We start from the raw sequence: 22223 nt of genomic DNA on the forward strand, positions 1-22223 counted from the left end.
TACAAGTAGTAATTTAACTACTATATTAACATTAACGACGCACCGTCGTTCAGTCGACTGTGTCTAGTTGGTCAGCTCCTGATCCTCCTTCAGGTCCTGTAACAAGATCTACCATTCGGGGGGAATGGTAGTTGGGACTACCACAGTGAGATTTGATTACAAATCTCAGCAAGTTAACAAAAAACTTCCATACAGACTAATGATGCATGTATGACAGTAAAAGCATAAATGCATAATCAAATTCATAAGTAATTAAAGCATAACTTAGCGTACAACATAGCATAATTGACATAGCTTAAATTGAATCATGAACTGAACTTGACTTAGCATGAACTTGCTCTGAAACTTGAATTAACATGAAAAATACATACTCCACAGTTGTTGTGGCCCCATGTATTCTACGTGTAAATACATACTCCACAGTTGTTGTGGCCCCATGTATTCTACACAAACTTGACTTAACATTAAAAATACATACTCCACAATTGTTGTGGCCCCATGTATTCTACACAAACTTGACTTAACATTAAAAATACATACTCCACAGTTGTTGTGGCCCCATGTATTCTACAAAAACTTGACTTAACATGAAAAATACATACTCCACAGTTGTTGTGGCCCCATGTATTTTACACATCACAATTGTAGTTAAATACATACTCCACAGTTGTTGTGGCCCCATGTATTCTACACATCATAATGTACTCAAGATGAAATGTGACTGGAATACGAAAGGACTGAAGTCCTGACGTAACATAACGTGACTTGAACATAACTTAGAATACATGACCAACTTGAGATAGAAACATTTCGTAACATGGCATAACATATAATAGACAACATATTTAACATGACATACTTGCAACAGTGAATATTACATGACTTGACTTACATGTAATGGATGACATACTTAGCATGACGTACTTGTAATGTACAGTAATATATAACAGAATATATTATGTAACAGATAAAAATTGATGACAGAATAAATTCTGTATAATAGACAATTACATGATAACTTGACATGGCATGACACATATGATAACATACATACATACACTGTAGTTCTTTTACTTAGCACACATACACAGTAGACTGCTAGTAAGTTAAAAGCTAACTTACCTCGATCTCCGCGTTTCTTATAAAACTTCAAGTGCGATCACGAGGAACTGTAATTAGTGATTCTAAAAATTAGAACTAAATCACTAATAATTTGAAATATGGAAAATACTAACTTAAAGAGTAAAATTTTCATTTTACTCTCTACATGTGGGAAAATGACCGTTTTACCCATAACTTAAGGATTTTGCATACTAACTCCAAAAGTTTCCAAAATTTACATTCCTCATATAAATTTTGTCCTAAACTTAAATATCAACTCAGAAAATTTAAAACAAAACACAACTATGGAAAACACACTATGGCCGAAACATCCATAGGCCATTTCCCTTGATTTTTGTTCCAATTCCTTCCAATTTCAAAACTCATGCTTAAACCAAAATTTTGCAACAAATATCTTTCAATTCTAAGTTCAAAACCATACTTAAAACATCCATTTAGAAAAAGCTAATAATTAACACCAAACTTTTTTATAAAAAGATCTAAGCACTTGAATCATAAATTTTGACCTTAAATCAAAATATCTCCAAGAATTTCAAAAATCAAATCTTACTTCTAACATATTCATAATATCATCCTAACATCAACCATGCTTTAAATCATCAATCTAAAGTCACCAAAATCACAAAATAACATTTGGGGTTTTTGGTTTTACACTTAGTCCAAAAACAGAAACTTTTTCCTCAACTAGTTTTGATAAATCTCTTGATCTATGACTTATAATTATATGATCTTCAAACCAAACCATCACATGGTTTAAAAAGATGTCCTAAAACATATATAAGCTTCTAATTCAAGATCACATGGTTAGAAATTAACCAAAAACATAAATTTAGCCAAGAATATCCACACTTTGGCTTATTTGAACATCTCTTTGCATAAAATTTCATATCTTTGAAACTAACATCAAATATCTTCAAAATAATAATATAACATGTATATAAGATACTTAGGATCCTCCAATAAAATTATTAAAGTCATTAGAATAGGTTTAGACCACCAAAGAGTTAAACTTTCTCAAAACAGAAACTGTTTTTCCTCTTCCAGTTTCTAAGTTTCTAAATCTAAGAAAATCTTTCATCAAAACCTTTAATCATGCAAAATCCTCAACCAATAGTCATATATATATGTTAACAATACTTCATAAAAATTTCGGACCAATATCTATCCATTAGCTTGGTCAAAAACTCCAAACTATAACATACTCTCCAGATTCACGCCCAGAATGACCTTTCCATGGTTAAAAATACTTTTGACCAACCAAATGACCATGGAATGATACGAAAAATACATCTACGGAAACTAGACTCAAAGAGGAACAACTTATATGAAGGAGACTTTATGATAAAACACTTACAAAAGCTTCGAAATGGGTGTGCAAAAGAACTCCAAAAAGCTGTCCGAGAGAGAGTGTTTGGTATTCTTTCAATGGAAAGCATAAATGAAGATAATTTCGTGGGGAGGGGTGGCTGGAGATACTTGTGGATAAGATATGGAAGAGATGAGGCTGGAGTGAGAGTTAAGTGTAGGACTCTCTTACCCGAAGTGAGAGTTAAGTGTAGGACTCTCTTACCGGAGTGAGAGTGGAGTGTAGGACTCTCTTACCTAATAATATCTACAAAATTCAACTCAAGATATTTTTACCCAATAATATCCACGAAATTAGCTTAAAATATTTTCTAAATGTGGAGTAGAATTGGAAGAGTAAGGTGGTTAAAATCTTTCCATGTGTATTTTAAATCTATGTTCTTAAGATATTTTCCAAATATGTATTTTGCTTAGGTGTCATGATCTCACACCTTGATTTCCTTCACAATTCCATCTAATGATTTCTCTTTGTGCTAAGTATCTAATACTATTCATTATGTGTGGTTAAGATCTTGCCAAGTATCCAAATAAAATTTCGCTAACCTAATTTGGACATTTCATACTGTGATTTTGAAAACACTGCGTTTAGTACGTTTACCGAGATTACTATTCACTCCAAAAATAAACGTAATAAACTTAGTACTGAAAAATCCTAAATATTCAATTAAGCCTAGTGGTGTAGACTATAATGTATTCTGACACTTCTAACTATCTCAAATAATTAAAATCGCATTTCTGGCACCATAGTGAGTGATAACACTAACTATGTTGACAGGCTAAAACCTATGCGATTAGTCGATTCGTGTAAACTTACGGAATTTTCACGAGATTCTTAAGGTCAAAAGAAATTCCACAATTGAATTTCTAGCGGGCTGTTACAAAGGGAATAATAACAGGAGGACATAAGCCGTCCTTTTATTCACCATGCTCTAAATGTGGTAAGCGTCATCATGGAGAATGTCATAGAGGATATGGAGTCTGTTATCGATGCGGGAAACCTGGACATATGATTAGAGATTGTCCCAACACCATGCAAGGCAGTGGAGCTGGTGATCGCAAGCCAAGGCCCAGATCCCGGCACGCATGTATGCATTAACACCAAGTGATTTTGATGTTAACGCACCTGAAACTGATGAAGCTGGCGTCATGACTGGTATTTTTTTTTCCCTTTCCTTTTAGTAGTTATGATGTTGCAGGTATTATGAACGTGTTAGAATTAGTATTAATATTGGTGTATATTTTTTTTTAGGAATGGTTAATTCGTTTAGATTCTCGGCTTGTGCACTATTCGATTCAGGTGCATCGCAGTCCTTTGTGTCTGCAGCGTTTGCACAAATTTGTAGTTTACAGACTGAGCTTTTACCACGACGGATTGTAGTATTAATTCCCAATGGGAATACAGTATCTTGTACCCGTTTAGTTAAGGATTGTCCGTTAGAGCTAGAAGGAATGACACTGAAGGCTAACTTGTTAGTATTCGGTCAGATGGAATTCGACCTAATTTTGGGGATGGACTGGCTTTTCAAGCACTACGCTAAGATAGACTGTCGGAAACAAGAGGTTGTGTTTGAACCTCCAACTGAAGACAGGATGAGTTACGCAGGAACATCAGTTAAGGCCACCCCACCTTTGATCTTGGCGTTGCAAGCTAGGACTCAGCATTTCTATTGATAACTGTAGAGGAGACAACCAAAATTATAGGAATCCAAGGGATACCTGTGGTTGAAGACTTTCCTGAAGTTTTCGTTGATGAGTTACCTGGTCTACCACCGGATAGAGAAGTAGAATTCCAAATAGAGTTGGAGCCGTAACAACTCCGACTCACAAGGCGCCATATCGTATGGCCCCTACCGAATTGAAGGAGCTCAAGCTACAATTGGAGGAACTTTTGGAAAAGGGTTTTATCCGCCCAGTTCTTCGCCGTGGGGAGCACCTGTGTTATTCGTGAAGAAAAAAGATGGATCTATAAGGATGTGTATAGACTATAGAGAGTTGAATAAGGTGACGATTAAGAATAGATACCCATTACCCAGAATCGATGATTTGTTGGATCAATTACAAGGAGCAGCAGTATTTTCAAAGATTGACCTGAGATCCGGGTATCATCAGTTAAAAGTCAAGGATCAGGATATGCTGAAAACTGCCTTTAGGACAAGGTATGGCCACTTCGAGTTTTTGGTGATGCCTTTTGGGTTAACCAATGCTCCAGCTGCATTCATGGATATGATGAACAAAATATTCAGACCTTATTTGGATAATTTTGTTGTCGTATTTATCGATGATATCTTAATCTACTCTAAGAGCAAGGAAGAACACAGAAATCATCTAAGTATGGCTTTATCTATACTTAAGGATCAGAAACTTTATGCCAAACTTAGTAAGTGTGAGTTCTGACTGGAAGAAGTAAAATTTCTAGGTCATGTGATCTCTAGTAGAGGAGTAGCAGTAGACCCGAGCAAGATTGAAGCCGTAACGAACTGGCAGAGACCGACCAGTGTGCATGAGATCCGAAATTTCTTAGGACAGGCTGGTTACTATAGGAGATTTGTGGAAGGATTCTCCTGGTTGTCTGGACCACTCACCGCCCTGACTAAGAAAAATGTGAAATTTACTTGGAATGACAAGTGTGAAACAAGTTTTCTTGAGTTGAAGAAAAGACTCACAACCGCACCGATACTTACACTGCCGGAACCTCTTAAACCTTTTGTGGTATTTAGTGATGCATCTAAGGCAGGACTCGGATGTGTGCTAATGCAAGAAGGGAAAGTGGTTGCTTATGCTTCACGACAACTGAAGGATCACGAGCAGAATTATCCTACTCATGATTTGGAATTAGCTGCAGTAGTTTTTGCTCTTAAGATTTGGGGACATTATTTGTATGGCGAGAAGTGTGAAGTCTTCACGGATCACAAAAGCCTAAAGTACCTATTTGAGCAGAAGAATCTTAATATGAGGCAAAGAAGATGGCTGGAATTTATCAGCGACTATTAGTGCGACATCAAGTATCATCCTGGAAAGGCCAACGTGGTAGCTGATGCTTTAAGCTGCAAGAGCAGACAAGAAGCTTCATCAGTTCCTTCATCAGAAGTAAATTCCCTCTTATGTAGTATGAGAAAACTATTGATTAGAGACCGTAGTCAGGAAACCATGTTGACTACAATCCAAGAATTCATTCCATTGGACTGGGAAGGACTGAAAGACCGTCAAAAGAAGGACAATAAACTTGCGAAAGTTATAAAAAAGATCGAAAAGTCAAAAGAACCAGTGGACTTTAGCCTCAGAGAGGATGAGACTTTATATTACAAGGATCGAAGAGTCATTCCAGCAGACGAAGAGTTAAAGGAAAAAGTACTAAAGGAAGCTCATAACACACCTTACACTGCTCATCCTGGTAGTACAAAAATGTATCAGGATTTGAAACAGTCTTTTTGGTGGGAAGAAATGAAGAAGGACGTAGCAAAATTTGTGAACAAGTGTTTTGTCTGTAGATTAGTAAAAGCAGAGCACCAAAAGCCAGCCAGTAAATTACAGTCATTGCCAATCCCAGAATGGAAATGGGAGGATATTTCCATGGATTTTATAGTAGGCTTTCCAAGGACCTCAACCGGAAATAATACTATCTGGGTAATAGTTGATCGTTTGACAAAAAGTGCTCACTTCATACCCATCAAGAATACAGATTCTTTAGAAAGATTGACGAGAATTTACATAGCAAAGATTGTCAGATTGCATGGAGTGCCTAAAACGATCGTATCAGATAGAGACCCTCATTTTACGTCACGCTTCTGGAAAAGTTTACAAGAATTGATGGGCTCTAGTCTGAGGTTTAGTAGTGCATACCACCCACAAACAGATGGACAGACAGAAAGGACGATTCAAACTTTGGAAGATATGCTAAGAGCCCATGTTTTAGATTACAAAGGGAGTTGGGAGAAACAATTACCTTTGGTAGAATTTGCTTATAACAATAGTTTCCAGACCACTATTCAAATGGCACCATATGAAGCCTTGTATGGTAGAAAGTGTAGATCACCTCTGTATTGGAATGAAGTAGGGGAAAATAAAGTAGTTGGATCAGAAGTCTTACAAGAGATAAAGGACCAAGTACACATGATTAAAGAAAGGATGAAAACAGCACAGAGTTGACAGAAGAGCTACGCTGATAATCGAATGAGGAGCATAGATTGTAAAGTTGGAGATTGGGTCTATGTGAAGGTATCTCCTATGAGAGGAGTAAGTCATTTCGGAGTGAAAAATAAGTTAAGTCTGAGATATGTGGGACCCTATGATATAGTGGAGAAAGTGAGAGTAGTTTCATATCGTTTGGAATTGCCAACTGAGTTTCATGGAATTCATAATATTTTCCACGTGTCTTCGTTGAAGAAGAGTTTTGGGAATCAGACACCAATGATAGTGGATCCCGATAGCATACCTTTACAATCTAACTTGACCTATGAAGAGAAGCCAACGCAAATTCTTGACTGGAAAGATAAAGAGTTGCGGAACCGTAAGATCCCATTGGTCAAAGTACTTTGATAAAATCATAATATTCAAGATGCGACTTGGGAGAAGGAAGTTGATATGCGAGCCAAGTACCCCCAGTTATTTGATATCTAAATTCAATCTTGTAGAGTTATGTTGGGCTTTTGCTTAATTGATACTTTGTGGTTCACTTGTACGGGACTGACAATATCAGATGTTGTACTTTTTTGTTCTGATATCAATAAAATATATGTATTTCCTTAACTCTTGAATTGTTACTTATGTCGATTTCGAGGACGAATTTTTTTTTTTTTTTTTTAGGTTGTAACAGCCCGCTAGAAATTTAACGGTGAAATTTCTGTTGGCTTTAGGAATCTCGTGAAGACCCGATAAGTTTTCACTAATCTATTAATCGTATAGTTGATGTTATCACTCACTGTGGTATCAGAAGTATGTTTTTTATTATTGGAGATAGTTAGAAAGTTTTAATAGGACACATGGAAAGATTTTAGACGCCTTACTCTTCCAAGTATACTCTCCACTTTTGGAAAATAGCCTAAGCTAATTTTGTGGATATTATTGGATAAAAAAATATCTTGAGATGATCTTTTATAGATATTTTGGGTAGGAAAAACCTAAACTCAACTCTCAACTCCAGCCTTATCATCTTCCTTATCTCGTCCATAAGTATCTCCAACCATCACCCACGAATTTATCTTCATTTACACGTTCCTTTAAAAGAATATCAAACACTTTCTCTCGGATAGCTTTTAAGAGTTCTTTTGCACGCCCATTTCGAAGTTTTTGTAAGTGTTTTATCATAAAGTCTCTTTCATATAAGTTGTTCCTTTTTTATTCTAATTTAAATGGATATCTTATTTGTCCCATTTTAAAATCATTTGGTTAGTCAAATATTATGTAAATTATAGAAAGGTCATTCTGAAAGATAAACTAGAGAATATGTTATAGTTTGGAGTTTTTGACCAAGCTAATGGATAGATCTTGGTCCGAAATTTTTATGGAGTATTTTTAACATGTATATATGACTATTGGTTGAGGATTTTTGCATGATTAAAGGTTTTGATGAAAGATTTTCTTAGATTTAGAAACTTAGAAACTGGAAGAGGAAAAACAGTTTCTATTTTGAGAAAGTTTAACTCTTTGGTGGTCTAAACCTATTCCAATGACTTTGATAATTTTATTGGAGGATCCTAAGCATCTTATATACATGTTATATTATTATTTTGAAGATATTTGATGTTAGTTTCAAAGATATGAAATTTTATGCAAAGAGATATTCAGATAAGTCAAAGTGTGGATGTTCTTGGCTAAATTTATGTTTTGGTTAATTTCTAACCATTTGATTTTGAATTAGAAGCTTATATATGTTTGAGGACATATTTTTAAATCATGTGATGGTTTGGTTTGAATATCACATATTTATAAGTCATAGATCAAAAGGTTGATCAAAACAAGTTAGAAACAAAAATCGATGGAAATAACATATGAGAATTTCGGCCCTATGGAGTTTTAATAGTTGTGATTAGTTTTAAATTTTTCTAAATTAATTTTTGAATTGAGGATAAAATTTACATGAGGTATGTAAATTTTGGTGACTTTTGGAGTTAGTATGCAAAATCCTTAAGTTATGGGTAAAACGGTCATTTTCCTACATGCAGAGAGAAAAATGAAAATTTTACTCTTTAAGTTAGTATTTTTCATATTTTAATTTATTAGTGATTTAATGCTAACTTTTAGAATTACTAATTACAGTTCCTCGTGATCGCGCTTAAGGTTTTATAAGAAACGCGGAGATCGAGGTAAGTAAGCTTTTAACTTACTAGCAGTCTACTATGTATGTGTGTTAAGTAAAGGAACTACAGTGTATATATATGTGTGTTATCATATATGTCATGCCATGCCAAATTATAACATAATTGTCTGTTATATAGAATTTATTCTGTCATCGGTTTTTATCTGTTACATAATATATTCTATCATGTATATGAAAACTGTTATATAATATATTCTGTCATGTATTGCTATACATTACAAGTATGTCATGTTAAGTATGTCATCTATTACATGTATGCCTAGTCATGTAATATTTACTGTTGCAAGTATGTCATATTAAATATGTTGCCTATTATATGTCATGTTACGAAATGTTTCTATCTCAAGTTGGTCATGTCTTTAAAGTTATGTTCAAGTCACATTATGTTATATTAGGGCTTCAGTCCTTTCGTATTCCAGTCATGTTTCATCTTGAGTTACATTCAGTTTCGTAGGGTCCACAACAACTGTGGCACACGAAATATGGGGTCACAGCAATTGTGACGCATACACTACGTGAGACACAGCAATTGTGACACGTAGAATACATGGGGCCGCAACAACTGTGGAGTATGTATTTAACTATATTGTGACACGTAGAATACATAGGGCCACAACAACTGTGGAGTATGTATTTAACTGCATTATGACGTGTAAAATACATTGGGCCATAACAACTGTGGAGTATGTATTTATACGTAGAATACATGGGGCCACAACAACTGTGGAGTATGTATTTTTCATGTTAAGTCAAGTTTCAGATCAAGTTCATGTCAAGTCAAGTTCAGTTCACGTTTTAATTTAAGTTATGTCAATTATGCTATATTGTACGTTAAGATATGTTTCAATTACTTATAGATTTGATTATGCATTCATGCTTTTACTGTTATCCATGCATCATTAGCCTGTGTGGAAGTTTGTTTTGTTAACTTACTGAGATTTGTAATCAAATCTCACTGTGGTAGTCCCAACTACCATTCTCCCGAATGGTAAATCTTGTTACAGGATCTGAAGGAGGGTCAGGAGCTGACCAACTAGACACAGTCGACTGAACGACGGTGCGTCGTTAATGTTAATATAGTAGTTAAATTACTACTTGTACGATGGAGTTGCATCTCCAATACTTTTGAATCATAACTATTTTGTACTAGTGCTGTGATCTTAGTTATTCAATAGATCTTTATATATGAAGTATGTTTTAAATATTTGAGATATTTTCAGTTTGGTGCATAGTATTGCTAAAGAAAAAAAAAATTATCCGTTGCGAATATTGCATAATGTTATATGCATGTTAGGAATATTGCATCTTATATGTCATGAATGGGGGCAAGTAACCTTGTGTTGCATGTCTCGACGCGTCAAATATCCGTTCGATCTCAAACGGAATTTGGGGGCGTCACACTCATGGTAAAGAATCATATGAGAAAGAAGTTCACGTACCTTTTTATGATCGTACGTAAAGTTTCCAATCGTGATGACATCATCATTCTTCTCAGATTCAATATTTAGAATCTTTTGCTTTTTGTTAGATACAACACGTGCAAGACACGTATCTCTGTGCCTACGCATAGTAGTAGTAGAACTTGATATTGATATGGTGAGTAATGTCTTACACCACTTGCACTGTGACTTCTTCTCACCACTAGGTAACTCTATTATTGAGAAGTCTTTCCAAACAACTGAAGTCTTTTTCCTTGTCTTCTTTTCATATGTGTGGTCAAGGGGATCCTTAGAAGTCACACTAGTTGCACCCGCTGTAGAGGTAGTATCCTTAATATTTTGGGGGTCACCATCTTCACGATTAGAGAGTGTAGGGCTTTCAAGCAAATTCACATCAATTGACTCATTTTTATTTTCTACATATTGACTTGGATCCTCCATGGCAATAGAATTTGTTTTAAAACATAACAGTTCAAACAAAATATTTATTAAGTATAAAAACTCATTTGTTTTTAATTAAGAAGTTATAAAAGTGTAGAAAATGCACACATTATAAAAATAATAACGAATGTTATATAACATTTAATCTATTTATTTTTATTTCCTTCAAAAGAATTAAGTGCATGGTTTAGATACTACCCGCATGTATGTGTAAACTACTCTAAAAAGCTATTATCTTTTATACAATTTACAAAACTTAAATAAATATTTTATTGGATCTAATGAGAGATTCAGATTTCATAATAAGTTTTATTAAAAATAAAAAAGAAAATTGTATAAAAAAGAAGAAGAAGTAAACATACCAATAACATAACTAATTATATACGTGTGTCATGAATTATATTAGCATTGCAAAAGGTAAACCAATAATCAAACCAACTCCTCAACAAATATATGTATTAAAGTTGCTTTGAAAATTCATAAAATTACAAACAATAACACAAATTCATAAAATATATAAATACGTACCTATAGTGGTGAGATAAAAGGAAATCTCTGTCTTGCGATCCAAACTCTGTGGAGTCAAGAGAATGAGACTCAAAGACTGAAATGGAACACAAGAGATAAATTACAAACTAAAAAAGTTACATCTTTTTTATATGTAGAACAAGAAAAATGATTACTTTTACTGAAACACAAGAGATAAATTACAAACTAAAAAAGTTACATCTTTTTTACAAACTAAATGATTACTTTTACCAAAAGCAAGAAGATCGGAGCTTTTGATACTCTGAAATAGAAAACTTACAGTGAACTCTTTGTTAGTGATTATGAACAATGCGTAGAAAAGAAATGGAAAAGAAAACTTTGTCATTGTTTGAAGGGTCTCTGTTCTAACTTGTTAAACTAAATTCAATAAAATAAAGATTATCAGAAAGTTAAGAAGTTTAAAAGGCAATTTAAAAATTATATATATTCGATTCTCGCAAAAACAACGAGTGTACGTATCTTAACATAAAAATAAAATAAAAAAAAATGAACTCAAATATTCACCCGCGCGGCTTCAAAACTGCAGTCATATATCAAGAAACACTAAAAATAAATCTTATTCATAAAAGACAAAACACCGTATTATAATGTGAGAAAGACAAAACTTTCAAAGCAAGTTAGGCAACATTTCAGTTGCTTTTTATAACAATTAAGGATAAAAGAAAGTATATTATAAAAATATAATAAATAATATAATTTTTTAAATATATAATGAGTTAATAATTTAAGAAAAATACTTATATAACTAGACTTATTAAATATATCCTAGGTAGAATTAATAATATTTAACTATGGGCTATAAATAATATAATTTTTTAAACATATAATGAGTTAATAATTTAAGAAAAATACTTATATAACTAGACTTATTAAATATATCCTAGATAGAATTAATAATATTTAACTATGGGCTATAAACTATGTCATAAACATTTTATACAATAAACAATTATAATATATAACTAATTTTTAATTTTTGCAAACATATAATTTATAGTTATTATGAATAAATGTTAACTAGTTACATATATATGTATATATATACATATACGTATATATTAACATCATGGTATGTGTCTCATATTACATACCTTACATAATAATTTATAGTAACATATCATATATGAAATTATTAAGTCATACTGATCAACTATTGTATAAATTATAATTTAATGACTTAATAAGTCTTTAAGTGATAAATTAAATAATATATATATAGAATAGTCAATATATATGCATAGGTGAATTGGTATAAGTAATTAGGCTATATATTATATATTTAAGTATAAAAGTTGATACATATACATATATACATACACATAAACATATATATGAACGACCTTTAAACGAGTCAAGCAAACGAATCAAGTCGAACATAAATGAGCAAGCCTTAACGAGCTTAAACCGAGTTGAGTCAAGTTTAATCGAGTATGTGTCATTTACAAATCGAGCGAGTATCTACTTTAACGAACGAGCTTTTTTTTTCACGAGTTGAGTTCAATTCGAGTTTAATCAAGCGATATTTCGAATAGACTAGTTCATTTAAAGCGGCTTTGCCTTTCATGATCTTTGTTCTTTTTCTTACTCAAGACTTTCATTCGACTTTCCGTATCCTACGACAACCAGTGCCATAAAATAAAAAAGAAAATTGATATTTTTAATAGGACATGCAAATTTTGCAATTTTTTTTTAAAAATTAGAGTTTGTTGTTTTTAATATAAATTTCATATTTATCTTTTTTTGTTATATATATATATATAAGAATTATATTAGTAATAGTAACACTGTATTTAGCATAACTTAAAATAAAAAATTAAAAAATATACCGTGTACAGAAACCCGATGCAACGGCTACAGGCCCTTTTAATTTCATTTCGTTGTCCTAGACTCCTAAGCCGCCCATGCCCCTTTCTTCCCCTCCAAAGCGCCCCTCTAACCCAGGCCTCCATCCCATCGAAGCTTGCCTCCATCCAAGGCGTCCTCTTCACCGACTAATATTGAGATACCGAAGCTAAGGGAAGACGCCCAGTCTCCTTCGTTGTCTTCGACATCCGGGTAACCCTTCTCCGACTACAATTAGGGTTTACGAGTAGGGATTAGAGAGAGAGATGTTGTACATAGTCGGTCTGGGACTGGGCGATGAGAAGGACATTACTCTTAGAGGTTTAGAAGCAGTGAAGAAATGTGGAAAGGTTTACATAGAGGCATACACTTCACTCCTCTCTTTCGGTCTCTCTTCCGATGGCCTTTCCACACTGGTACTATTACCTGCACACCTTTCTTAACTATCTTCGTGTGCGCACATTATCTGCTCTTTGCTTTGTTTTTCCATTCGATTTTGGGTTTTTCATACTGGGTCTGCCTTCTTTTTTTCATTATTTTTTCTGTTCTTGAGCAGGAGAAATTGTATGGGAAATCAATTACACTTGCAGATAGGGAAATGGTAGAGGAAAAAGCGGATGAAATTTTATCGGAGGCTCGTGGGTCTGACGTGGCTTTCCTTGTTGTTGGAGATCCTTTTGGGTACGGATCATGCTTACTTTTTCATTTGATTTGGTGCTTGTGGAATGCTTCAGTTGGATTTTGTAAAATCTTGTGTGGTTAATTTGCTGGGTGTTATTCTAATTGATATATCGTTCTTCCGTTTGCACTTTGATTTCGAACACAGAGCAACAACTCACACCGATCTTGTTGTTCGAGCAAAGAAAATTGGGGTTAATGTCAAGGTGATACACAATGCATCAGTGATGAATGCTGTCGGTGTATGTGGGTTACAACTTTACCGCTATGGAGAGACCGTTTCATTACCATTTTTTACTGAAACATGGAGACCTGATAGTTTTTATGAGAAGATTCAAAGAAATCGCGGGCTCGGATTACATACACTCTGCTTGCTGGGTGAGTTTGCCATCTTTACTGGTGAGATATTCACACCGATACATGAGTGAAGGTTTCAAGAAATCGCATGCTTGGATTGCACACACTTCGCTTTTGCAACATGTTTCAAGCTCTATGAATTTCTGTACATTTAGCTATAGTCTACAGCCTGTTACCTCATTTATGTATCATAGAAACATAGTATCAATGTGTTTATGATTGGGCAGCTTTTGAAAATGCTATTGTTCTACCAAAACCTTGGCAGTTATTCGTGTCCTTGTTTAGAAACATAGAGCTCAAAGATCTTATATATCTTGAAGAGCAACTTTTCGTCAAGAATTATTCTACTCATGGACCAAAATTTTTTCTCCACTCATACACACTAAAGATATAAGAAGTCTTCTGGATTCGGGAAATTGATAATTTTTGCCACTTCTTGACGTCTACTTTGTAAAAGGTAATTGTGAATTCTTTTTCCTTGCAGATATACGTGTAAAGGAACCCACTCTGGAATCTTTATGCAGGTCTGTATCTAGAGTCCATGATCGCCTTCTTGATCTTTTGTGGCTTTACTTTACGTTTATTATGTTTTCTACAGTTCTACACTTAAATCAATGAATAGACTCGTTATTGCCTCTCCTTTGGCGCTTGAATTTTTTCAGAGGAAGAAAGCAGTATGAACCACCTAAATATATGACAATAAACACTGCCATTGAGCAACTCTTGGAGGTTGAGCAAATGCGTGGAGAATCTGGTAAGACTTACGCATTATCCTATCTTCAGGCCTTCACTTTCAAGTTTATATCTGTCAATCTGTGTGTTGTTTTGCTACTTTCTCGAGTTTGATTTGTCATTTATGTATTCTGCTTGTATGCAACTTACGAAAATTCCCTAGGTGGCTCCCTGCCTTTTTCCATGCCCTCTATCGCCATGTTCTGCTGCAGTTAATTCTCAGTCTGAACTCAAAGTTCCAAGTTTTGTGAACTAATTTTTTTTCTTTGATTATTGGTGATTTTCGTATTTTCCTGCAGCATACAGTGAATGCACTCAATGTGTGGGGTTTGCTCGTGTAGGAAGTGAGGATCAGATGATAGTTGCAGGTACAATGAGGCAACTGCAGACAATAAATTTTGGAACACCTCTGCACTGCCTTGTCATAGTAGGCCAGACCCATCCAGTGGAAGAAGAAATGTTGGAGTTTTACAAACTTAAAGGAGGGAGTATGCAGCAGATAGAAAATGTGACTGTTTGATTTTTTTTTTTTTCTTGGAAGTTGAAAGATTTATGCCGCCTCCTTATGCAGGTTAGTCATTCTTTCTAGTTTTGTGTCCATCCACTATTGTGCTCTTTCATTGCAAAAGTTTTCATTTAATTCTAAAATATCTCATTCCTAATCTTCTTTTCTACAGGGCAGTTCTCATACTACCTTTAACAGAGAAGCAACCTCTTTTACAAAACTCAGTAAGATTTTTGCATATCGTGGTTGGGTCTGTTTGAAGTGGTTAAAGGGACCCATTTCCGGATTGAAACCTACATGGTGTTCTCCTTATCTCAGATATCAATGTTGCATCAGATCCATGATAAATGTGGACATAAACATCTCTGCCTTTGGTCAGTCAGTGGCGCAATTGGACATACTATGAGATTTGGTTAAGTTTATGTATCAAAGCCACTGCTATATCCACTTTATGGCTTTCAGCATTGTGGAGGTGGGTTTTTTTATGTAACCTGACAGTGTTATATGTTAATTTGCATGAATTCCTGTGGATTGAGTTAAATTTTTGTTTTCATTATTATGGTTTTAGTGCTCAAGTGGCTGTCAGATGAATGACTATCATGTGGTTCAGAAGATTGAGCGAACTAGCATTATTTTTCTGTCCTGAAAGATTTAATGCTTTTCAATATGGTGACGTTACTGATTTCTCGTCCTCCTTAGTTCTCGGCTCTCGGTTCGATGTGTTTAATGTGTCCATCACTATTTTTGGTTATCGGCACAAGTCAGTACACAATATGTAAGGAGGCTGAACTCAAATCTCAGAGAAAATTGCTGACATTCGGCATTTCAATATGAAATTGAGGGTATTTATGTAAAGAGATGTTATCTTCACAAAATTCTTTTTATCATCTTTACACATTATACATTACATCTATTTTATTTTATTTTTTCTTTTTTCTTATAACAAGTATGTGGTATATAGATGATAAATAGAATAACTTAATTAGTTTAACAAGAATAAAATAAAATTATAATTATAAAAATAAAAAATAATTTAAAATATATTAATTGTGTGGTGTGGGAAGATAAATAGCTTTCCTCTTTATTTAATTTTTTTTTTATAGTTTTATTCTTTCTAAATTAATTGATTTTTTCTATTCATCATTTATACAATACGCAATACGCATTTGGTAAGAGTATAATTTTTCTTTACATTACGCATTTAACACATAGTTATATAAAAGTTATAAAAAAGAGAGTTGTAATTATTACATTTTTCTACTTTTTATGATGTACAGAAAGTATTTCAAACCTGATCGAGTTACACTTGTCGTGCTTGGGGAAACTGGAGCTTAAAAGGTTGCTGTATGGCTTTTCTGTTTACTCTTGCTTTATTAGAGAACATACACGTTGCATTTATCAATTGTTTCCAGGTTTATAAATTTGATTTGGCCTCGAAATGTATTTTTATGCTCATATAGGATTTGTTTTTCGAGTCACGATCGGCAACCATTTCCGATCATAAGAAAACCGAATGAGCCCAAGCCTATATAGATTTACTTTTATTGGCTGAACTGCCTAACCCAGAAAGTAATGGGCACCTTGTACTCGATCGACATAGAGTGGCTAGTGCGTTTGGCAATTTGGATCTGTAATGTAAGCCAATGACCAGCTAATTGTACTTAACAAATCTCGATTTCTATGTAGCCAATGTAGCCATGGTTGCTTGCCACAATAACAATCTCTGCTAAGCAATCACCAGTGAAATATGTCCGTGGAGGCAGTAACCTCACATCGTTGCAGCATAGGCGTACGCCTTTTGTTGCTTTCGCTCATCATGTAGCTGCCAAGGTTAACCATCTCACTTTTGCAAAATATCATAAAAGGACAAAGTGTCAATTCGGACCAGAAACTAGTCATTTTAGATTGGAGCAAGAACTCGGCGAATTCCTTCCATGACGCCACAACACTCGGTGTTGTTTAATGACTTCAAGTTCAAATTCTACAGCCCTGAGGTTTATTTCAGGGAAACACAACCTCAAAATTACACAGGCAGCAATATTCACACATCCAATTCTATACATCAATAGGATATAAAACGCTCACTGCATCATCATCTTATCCATGAATCAAGAAACCAACTATGAACATAACTACGTCAGTAAAGATGATAATAGCATTAAAAAAGAACTATTTCAACCTAAAAATGGATAAACTGATACGAACAACCTAGTTCGCTAGAGCAAAATTAGTGAAGGTGACATGTACATTCCCCACTTAGCCAAAAAGCCATGCAGTCCCTAAACTAACTGTAGGTTGTTTTACCACACTTGCCCCGCAACCATGTCAGCCGGATCTTGTCACCTTTCAGAGATATGAATGTCTCCCTTAAACTGGGGTCCTCAAAGAGGTCCAGTGCAGCAAAATAGAGCCGTTCCTCAATGTCCTGTATCTCATCCAGTGCCCTAATGCAACTAGTGATACTAAATCCATCATCACCGGTTGTTGTCGCAACTGCCCTCGACTTCAAAGCAGCAACCATTTCTGACAACGCTTCTGCCATAGTATCATAGATTTCTTGATCCCTTCTCCTCTGATCCAAAAAAGAATGTCTCTCAGATGGACCTTTCCTTTTTTTCTGTGCAATAGTTTTTATTACCTTTTCTGCTGATGACATGTTTCCTTGCACATGTATTGATGATGATGGATTCGTAGAAAATGGGATTCCAACATCTTGACATGGGATTAATCCAGCAGAATCCATTCCAGCAGACTTGTCCAGCTCTTCATAGTGACTGGATTGTGCATATTTCCCTTCAGCTGCTGAATCTGTGAAAATTGCACATAGCTGCTCATATATGGGGCTGTCCTTGACTCTGATCATTTCAGGCCTACTCTGTGCCTAAATATATAGTCTATCAGAAACCCAAGATAAGATATTCAAAACAGAAGTAAACTTCCAGAATGAAAAAGAAAAAGTACCCTGACGTCTTCCCACAGATCAAACCCAATGTAACAATCCAAAGCATAGTCATTATTTTGGTCAGAAGCTGACTTCAGATTATAGAAGCGTGTCCGCAGAACATCCAGGTGCTTCCTTAATTGATTGTTATTGAAGTTGAGATCTGTTTGCTCATTAAATTCCTCACGAATGAGATTCCATGTTTTCTTGTCAAAAACGTTGTTTGGTCTGTTACCCAGTTGAATCTGCTTCACAACCAAATCTGCAAATAGCTTATCAAGGGATGCGGTCCACCTTGTCCTTGAACGTTCCTGCTTTGGATTATGACCAACTTCATTGTCCATCTACAGTAGAAAATAAATTATGAAAATTAAGTCATGGCCGAAAAATGTCTTATCCAATTCAGAATGAAAACAACTTTTCAAATACCATTCATTACTGGAGCCTCATGGAGGGAAATTGTGCACTGTCAATATACCACTTAACATGAATAAACAAATACAGGTATTTCAGTATTTTTCTCTAAGTCAAGTTGCTGAGTGCTGCTGCTTTGTACGGACTTGTACCTCTTCGCAAAACACTTTTCATATAATATAGAAACAAAAATTGAATATTTGTTTTCGATCATTATAAAAAAACTATATAGCTAAGTACATTTTGAACCTACCGCATTTTCCTCTTATGATATGATGTCCCATAGCTTTTTCCAACTTATTTATTTATTGGCACGGGTGTCCAGGAATAGCGTTCCCGGGTGTGCACAAGAGAGGACAAGGAGTTTCCCACAAGTGCATCCCGGGTAATTCAAGGGAAAAATCTCCCAGTTCGATGGCCCCTACAGATTGTTTGCACCCAGTTAGATTCGAACATTGGACCTTGGAGGGAGCATACACCAAGACCAAGGTCTTTACCACTTGAGCCCGCCCCTAGTGATTTTTTTCCCAACTTTCTTAGAACCCTTTATTCCAAATATCTCCCTTGCATGAGTTCATTAAGCTTTTCTCACAAAAATATAAAAAATGGAAAATAAAAAGAGCACAAATCGGTGGCATTTTCATCCCAATAAATCAGTTTCATCATGCATATGCAGACAACTAAATTGACTGATTGCTCGGACAGTGGTTGACCAGCTTCAATTTAAAAAAGCAGCCCAATGCTCGACTACACAGCTCTCTACATTGCGATCTTGTTATACAGTACACAAAAAACCCTCACTTTGGTTCTCAGGATATTTTGAGGAAAAGGGAACAGCTTTCCATCGTAAAAATTTTTCCTTTTAGTATGTTTCCTCCCTTTTTGACTCATTGTGCTTCGACAAAACAAACACAGACACGGATGAAGTATGATTCAAACCCTAAAATAGACGACAACAATCCACGCACAGAGAGAGATGTAAGCATAATAATCACAGCATATAAACGAGAAAACAAAAAATAAAGAAAAAGATAGAGAAAGATGAATGATGATAATCTGGATGAATGATGATAATCTGGATTAACGATGATAATAGCGATGAAGTACCTGATCGGAATTAGGGTCGCAAAGTTGCGACGGCGAGAGAGCCTAACAAGACTCGTCCAAACAGAAAGTGAGAAGGAAATAAAGAAAGGAAAAATTGCTTCGTGTATATATATATATATATTTCCATATATTGAGGTAGCGGGTGACGGATGTAGATTCGCTCAAATGGAAGTATATTACGATGGGCTTTGCTACACGCAGTCGGGAAACGCAGTCGGCGTGCAGTCGGCTGTACGGAATGAATAAAAAAAAATTATAAAAAAATTATTTTATATTCAAGGGGACCTGCATGAATTATAAAAAGTTATAAAAATAATTTTTTTTTTTCATGTAGGTCCTGTATTAATTTTTTTTTTACAGCCGACTGCACGCCGACTGCGTTTCCCGACTGCATAAATCATTTCTCTATTACGATACAGCATTCTGAAAAGAGCCAGAGAGGTATGATTTGTAGAGTTTTGAGTTATTTTTGTGTATTGTTTTATGTATTTTATTAATATAATTTATTAAAATAATTATTTTATATTAAAAAAATAACGTAATTAATTAGAATATTGAAGTACACAAATCATACACAAAAGTTACTATATATATAAATTTTATTATGAAAAATCTATTTATTAGGTTAATTTTTAAGCGCCCAATACATTTTTTTTTATATGAAAATCTTCCTAGTTAATAATATTAAGAATAATTGATATTTTAAAAGCTGTAATGGACTTCACAATAAATAATATTTTTTTTAAATTCTGATTTGTATTTAGCCAAACTCTAAAAATATATATAAAATATTATTGATTTATAATTTTTTTATTATTATTTTAAATGATAGTTTATAAAATTATAATTTTATATTTAATAAAATAATATGAGTATATCGATTTATTATAAAATAATTACAAGAGTAGGAAATTAATCCTTAATTAAATAAGGCATGATGGGGCAATTGTTAAGAGAGAGATAGAGATAAACATGAAAAGAAATGAGAGATTCCTATCTAAAATTTATATATCTTTATATATATAAAGAAGCTAGGAAACGGAAATTGTTGTTTTAATAGAAGTTATAAACGGAAGTTTGTATTTTTAACCGAAATGGTTAACGTAGTTAAATTTAATTATGAATGTCGGTCCGTATTCAGCGAAAGAAAAAGCTATCTATTAATTATGCACATTTGTTTATTAATGAAATTGTCGATCTCCATCTCCAATTACAAAAATCAAAACTTCTTCATCCCATGAATAGCATGTGTTGCCCAGATGACTAATACAAGAGGGGGATGAATTGAGTTGTATTTAAAATAATAATAATTATAAATCAAATATACAATATAAAATATAAACAAAATACGAAACAGTAATAAATATAAAGAGTAAAGGTAAGAGAGAAACAAACTCAGTATGTTAACGAGGTTTGGTCCCACTGCCTACATCCTCGCCTCAAGCTACCCCTTGAGGATCCTCGAATTCACTATTCAACCTCCTTCAGGTGGATATAGAAACCTATTACACCTTTGAACAACACCACTACAAAGGATCCGTGTAGAACACCCTCTACACTTGCAATCACCTTACACGTAGTGATTCAACTATTCTATGTGTAGAACACTTTCTACACATACAAGAGTTGTACACACATTTTTACTGATACAAGAGCTGATAGTGGGTAGGTTATCAGAAAACACTCATCAATGAGTGAAATAAGAACAATATAGCGCAAACTATATATCTATCAAAATGAATAAGGATTAAGGCTCAATGCTTAGAGAAGAGAGAATGAAAGTTTTGAATAAATGTTGTATGCTTTAGATGTTGTGAATGTGAAGCTCTCAAATGATCTATTTATAGGCATATGAGATTTCATATTCAAATTTAAAAAGATTCACATGTCAAAGACAATATCATTCATTTTTTAAAAACTTCAAACCTAATATTTTACTTTTGGCATATGACAAAAGGAACACACTTTACTTTTCAAAAAATTCAAATCTAATATTTTATTTTTTGCATATGACAAAAGGAGCACACTTTACTTTTCAAATATTTCAAACAAAATCATCTACCTTTTGCATAAGTTAAAAAAAAATCAATCACTTTTAAAAATATTCAAATAAAATATGCACATGTGAAAGATGACAATCAATCATCTTTAATATTTTCAAAATTCAACCCTTTAATCAAGGTATGCACATGTGAAAGATGACAATTAATCATCTTTCAAAATTTTCAAATTTAATTTTCAAAATATTCATGCACATGTAGAAAATGTATTTTAATGCTTTATGATAAAATATTAATTTTGAGTTTTAATCCTAATTTCAAAATTTTAAAATATTTACAACATTACTCTATAACTTTAATGTGAACTTGTTCCCTTCTTACTCATGCTTATTTTCTTGATGTACTTGACTTTATT

At 33.9% G+C, this 22223-nt stretch overlaps 2 protein-coding genes across 6 annotated transcripts; one reads left to right on the top strand and one right to left on the bottom strand.

The window, feature by feature from the left end:
• Nucleotides 1–13094: 13094 nt before the first annotated feature.
• Nucleotides 13095–16030, top strand: LOC122316669 (probable diphthine methyl ester synthase). Of its 4 annotated transcripts, XM_043133372.1 has the most exons (8): nt 13096–13490; nt 13631–13755; nt 13901–14151; nt 14594–14633; nt 14772–14863; nt 15141–15412; nt 15519–15818; nt 15915–16030. In XM_043133372.1, the coding sequence occupies exons 1-6, from the start codon at nt 13341–13343 to the stop codon at nt 15359–15361; spliced, it is 879 nt and encodes a 292-aa protein (XP_042989306.1). In that variant the 5' UTR covers nt 13096–13340; the 3' UTR covers nt 15362–15412; nt 15519–15818; nt 15915–16030. The 4 variants fall into 4 exon arrangements, with proteins under 4 accessions (XP_042989308.1, XP_042989306.1, XP_042989305.1 ...); XM_043133374.1 differs by lacking the exon at nt 15915–16030 and having other exon boundaries at nt 13095–13490; nt 15524–15887; XM_043133371.1 differs by lacking the exon at nt 15915–16030 and having other exon boundaries at nt 15519–15887.
• A 1271-nt stretch (nt 16031–17301) lies between these two features.
• On the bottom strand, nt 17302–19980 carry LOC122316668 (L10-interacting MYB domain-containing protein-like). Of its 2 annotated transcripts, XM_043133370.1 has the most exons (4): nt 19809–19980; nt 18955–19122; nt 18308–18631; nt 17302–18227 (listed from the first exon to the last, which is right to left on the bottom strand). In XM_043133370.1, exons 3-4 carry the CDS (start codon nt 18629–18631, stop codon nt 17631–17633), a joined length of 921 nt encoding a protein of 306 aa, XP_042989304.1. In that variant the 5' UTR covers nt 18955–19122; nt 19809–19980; the 3' UTR covers nt 17302–17630. The 2 variants fall into 2 exon arrangements, with proteins under 2 accessions (XP_042989304.1, XP_042989303.1); XM_043133369.1 differs by lacking the exon at nt 18955–19122 and having other exon boundaries at nt 19809–19979.
• Nucleotides 19981–22223: the final 2243 nt, after the last annotated feature.

The sequence above is a fragment of the Carya illinoinensis genome, chromosome 7 (assembly GCF_018687715.1).
Source record: "Carya illinoinensis cultivar Pawnee chromosome 7, C.illinoinensisPawnee_v1, whole genome shotgun sequence".
In the NCBI taxonomy this organism is placed as follows: domain Eukaryota; kingdom Viridiplantae; phylum Streptophyta; class Magnoliopsida; order Fagales; family Juglandaceae; genus Carya; species Carya illinoinensis.

Bases quoted from the DNA above. Each gene is read 5' to 3' on its own strand.
- LOC122316669 (XM_043133374.1), top strand. From the start codon at position 13,341: ATGTTGTACATAGTCGGTCTGGGACTGGGCGATGAGAAGGACATTACT. The intron at 14,152-14,593 runs GTGAGATATTCA...TTTTCCTTGCAG, and splicing joins TGAGTTTGCCATCTTTACTG to ATATACGTGTAAAGGAACCC. The intron at 14,634-14,771 runs GTCTGTATCTAG...GAATTTTTTCAG, and splicing joins ACTCTGGAATCTTTATGCAG to AGGAAGAAAGCAGTATGAAC.
- LOC122316668 (XM_043133370.1), bottom strand. From the start codon at position 18,631: ATGGACAATGAAGTTGGTCATAATCCAAAGCAGGAACGTTCAAGGACA. The intron at 18,228-18,307 runs GTACTTTTTCTT...CTATATATTTAG, and splicing joins ATCTGTGGGAAGACGTCAGG to GCACAGAGTAGGCCTGAAAT.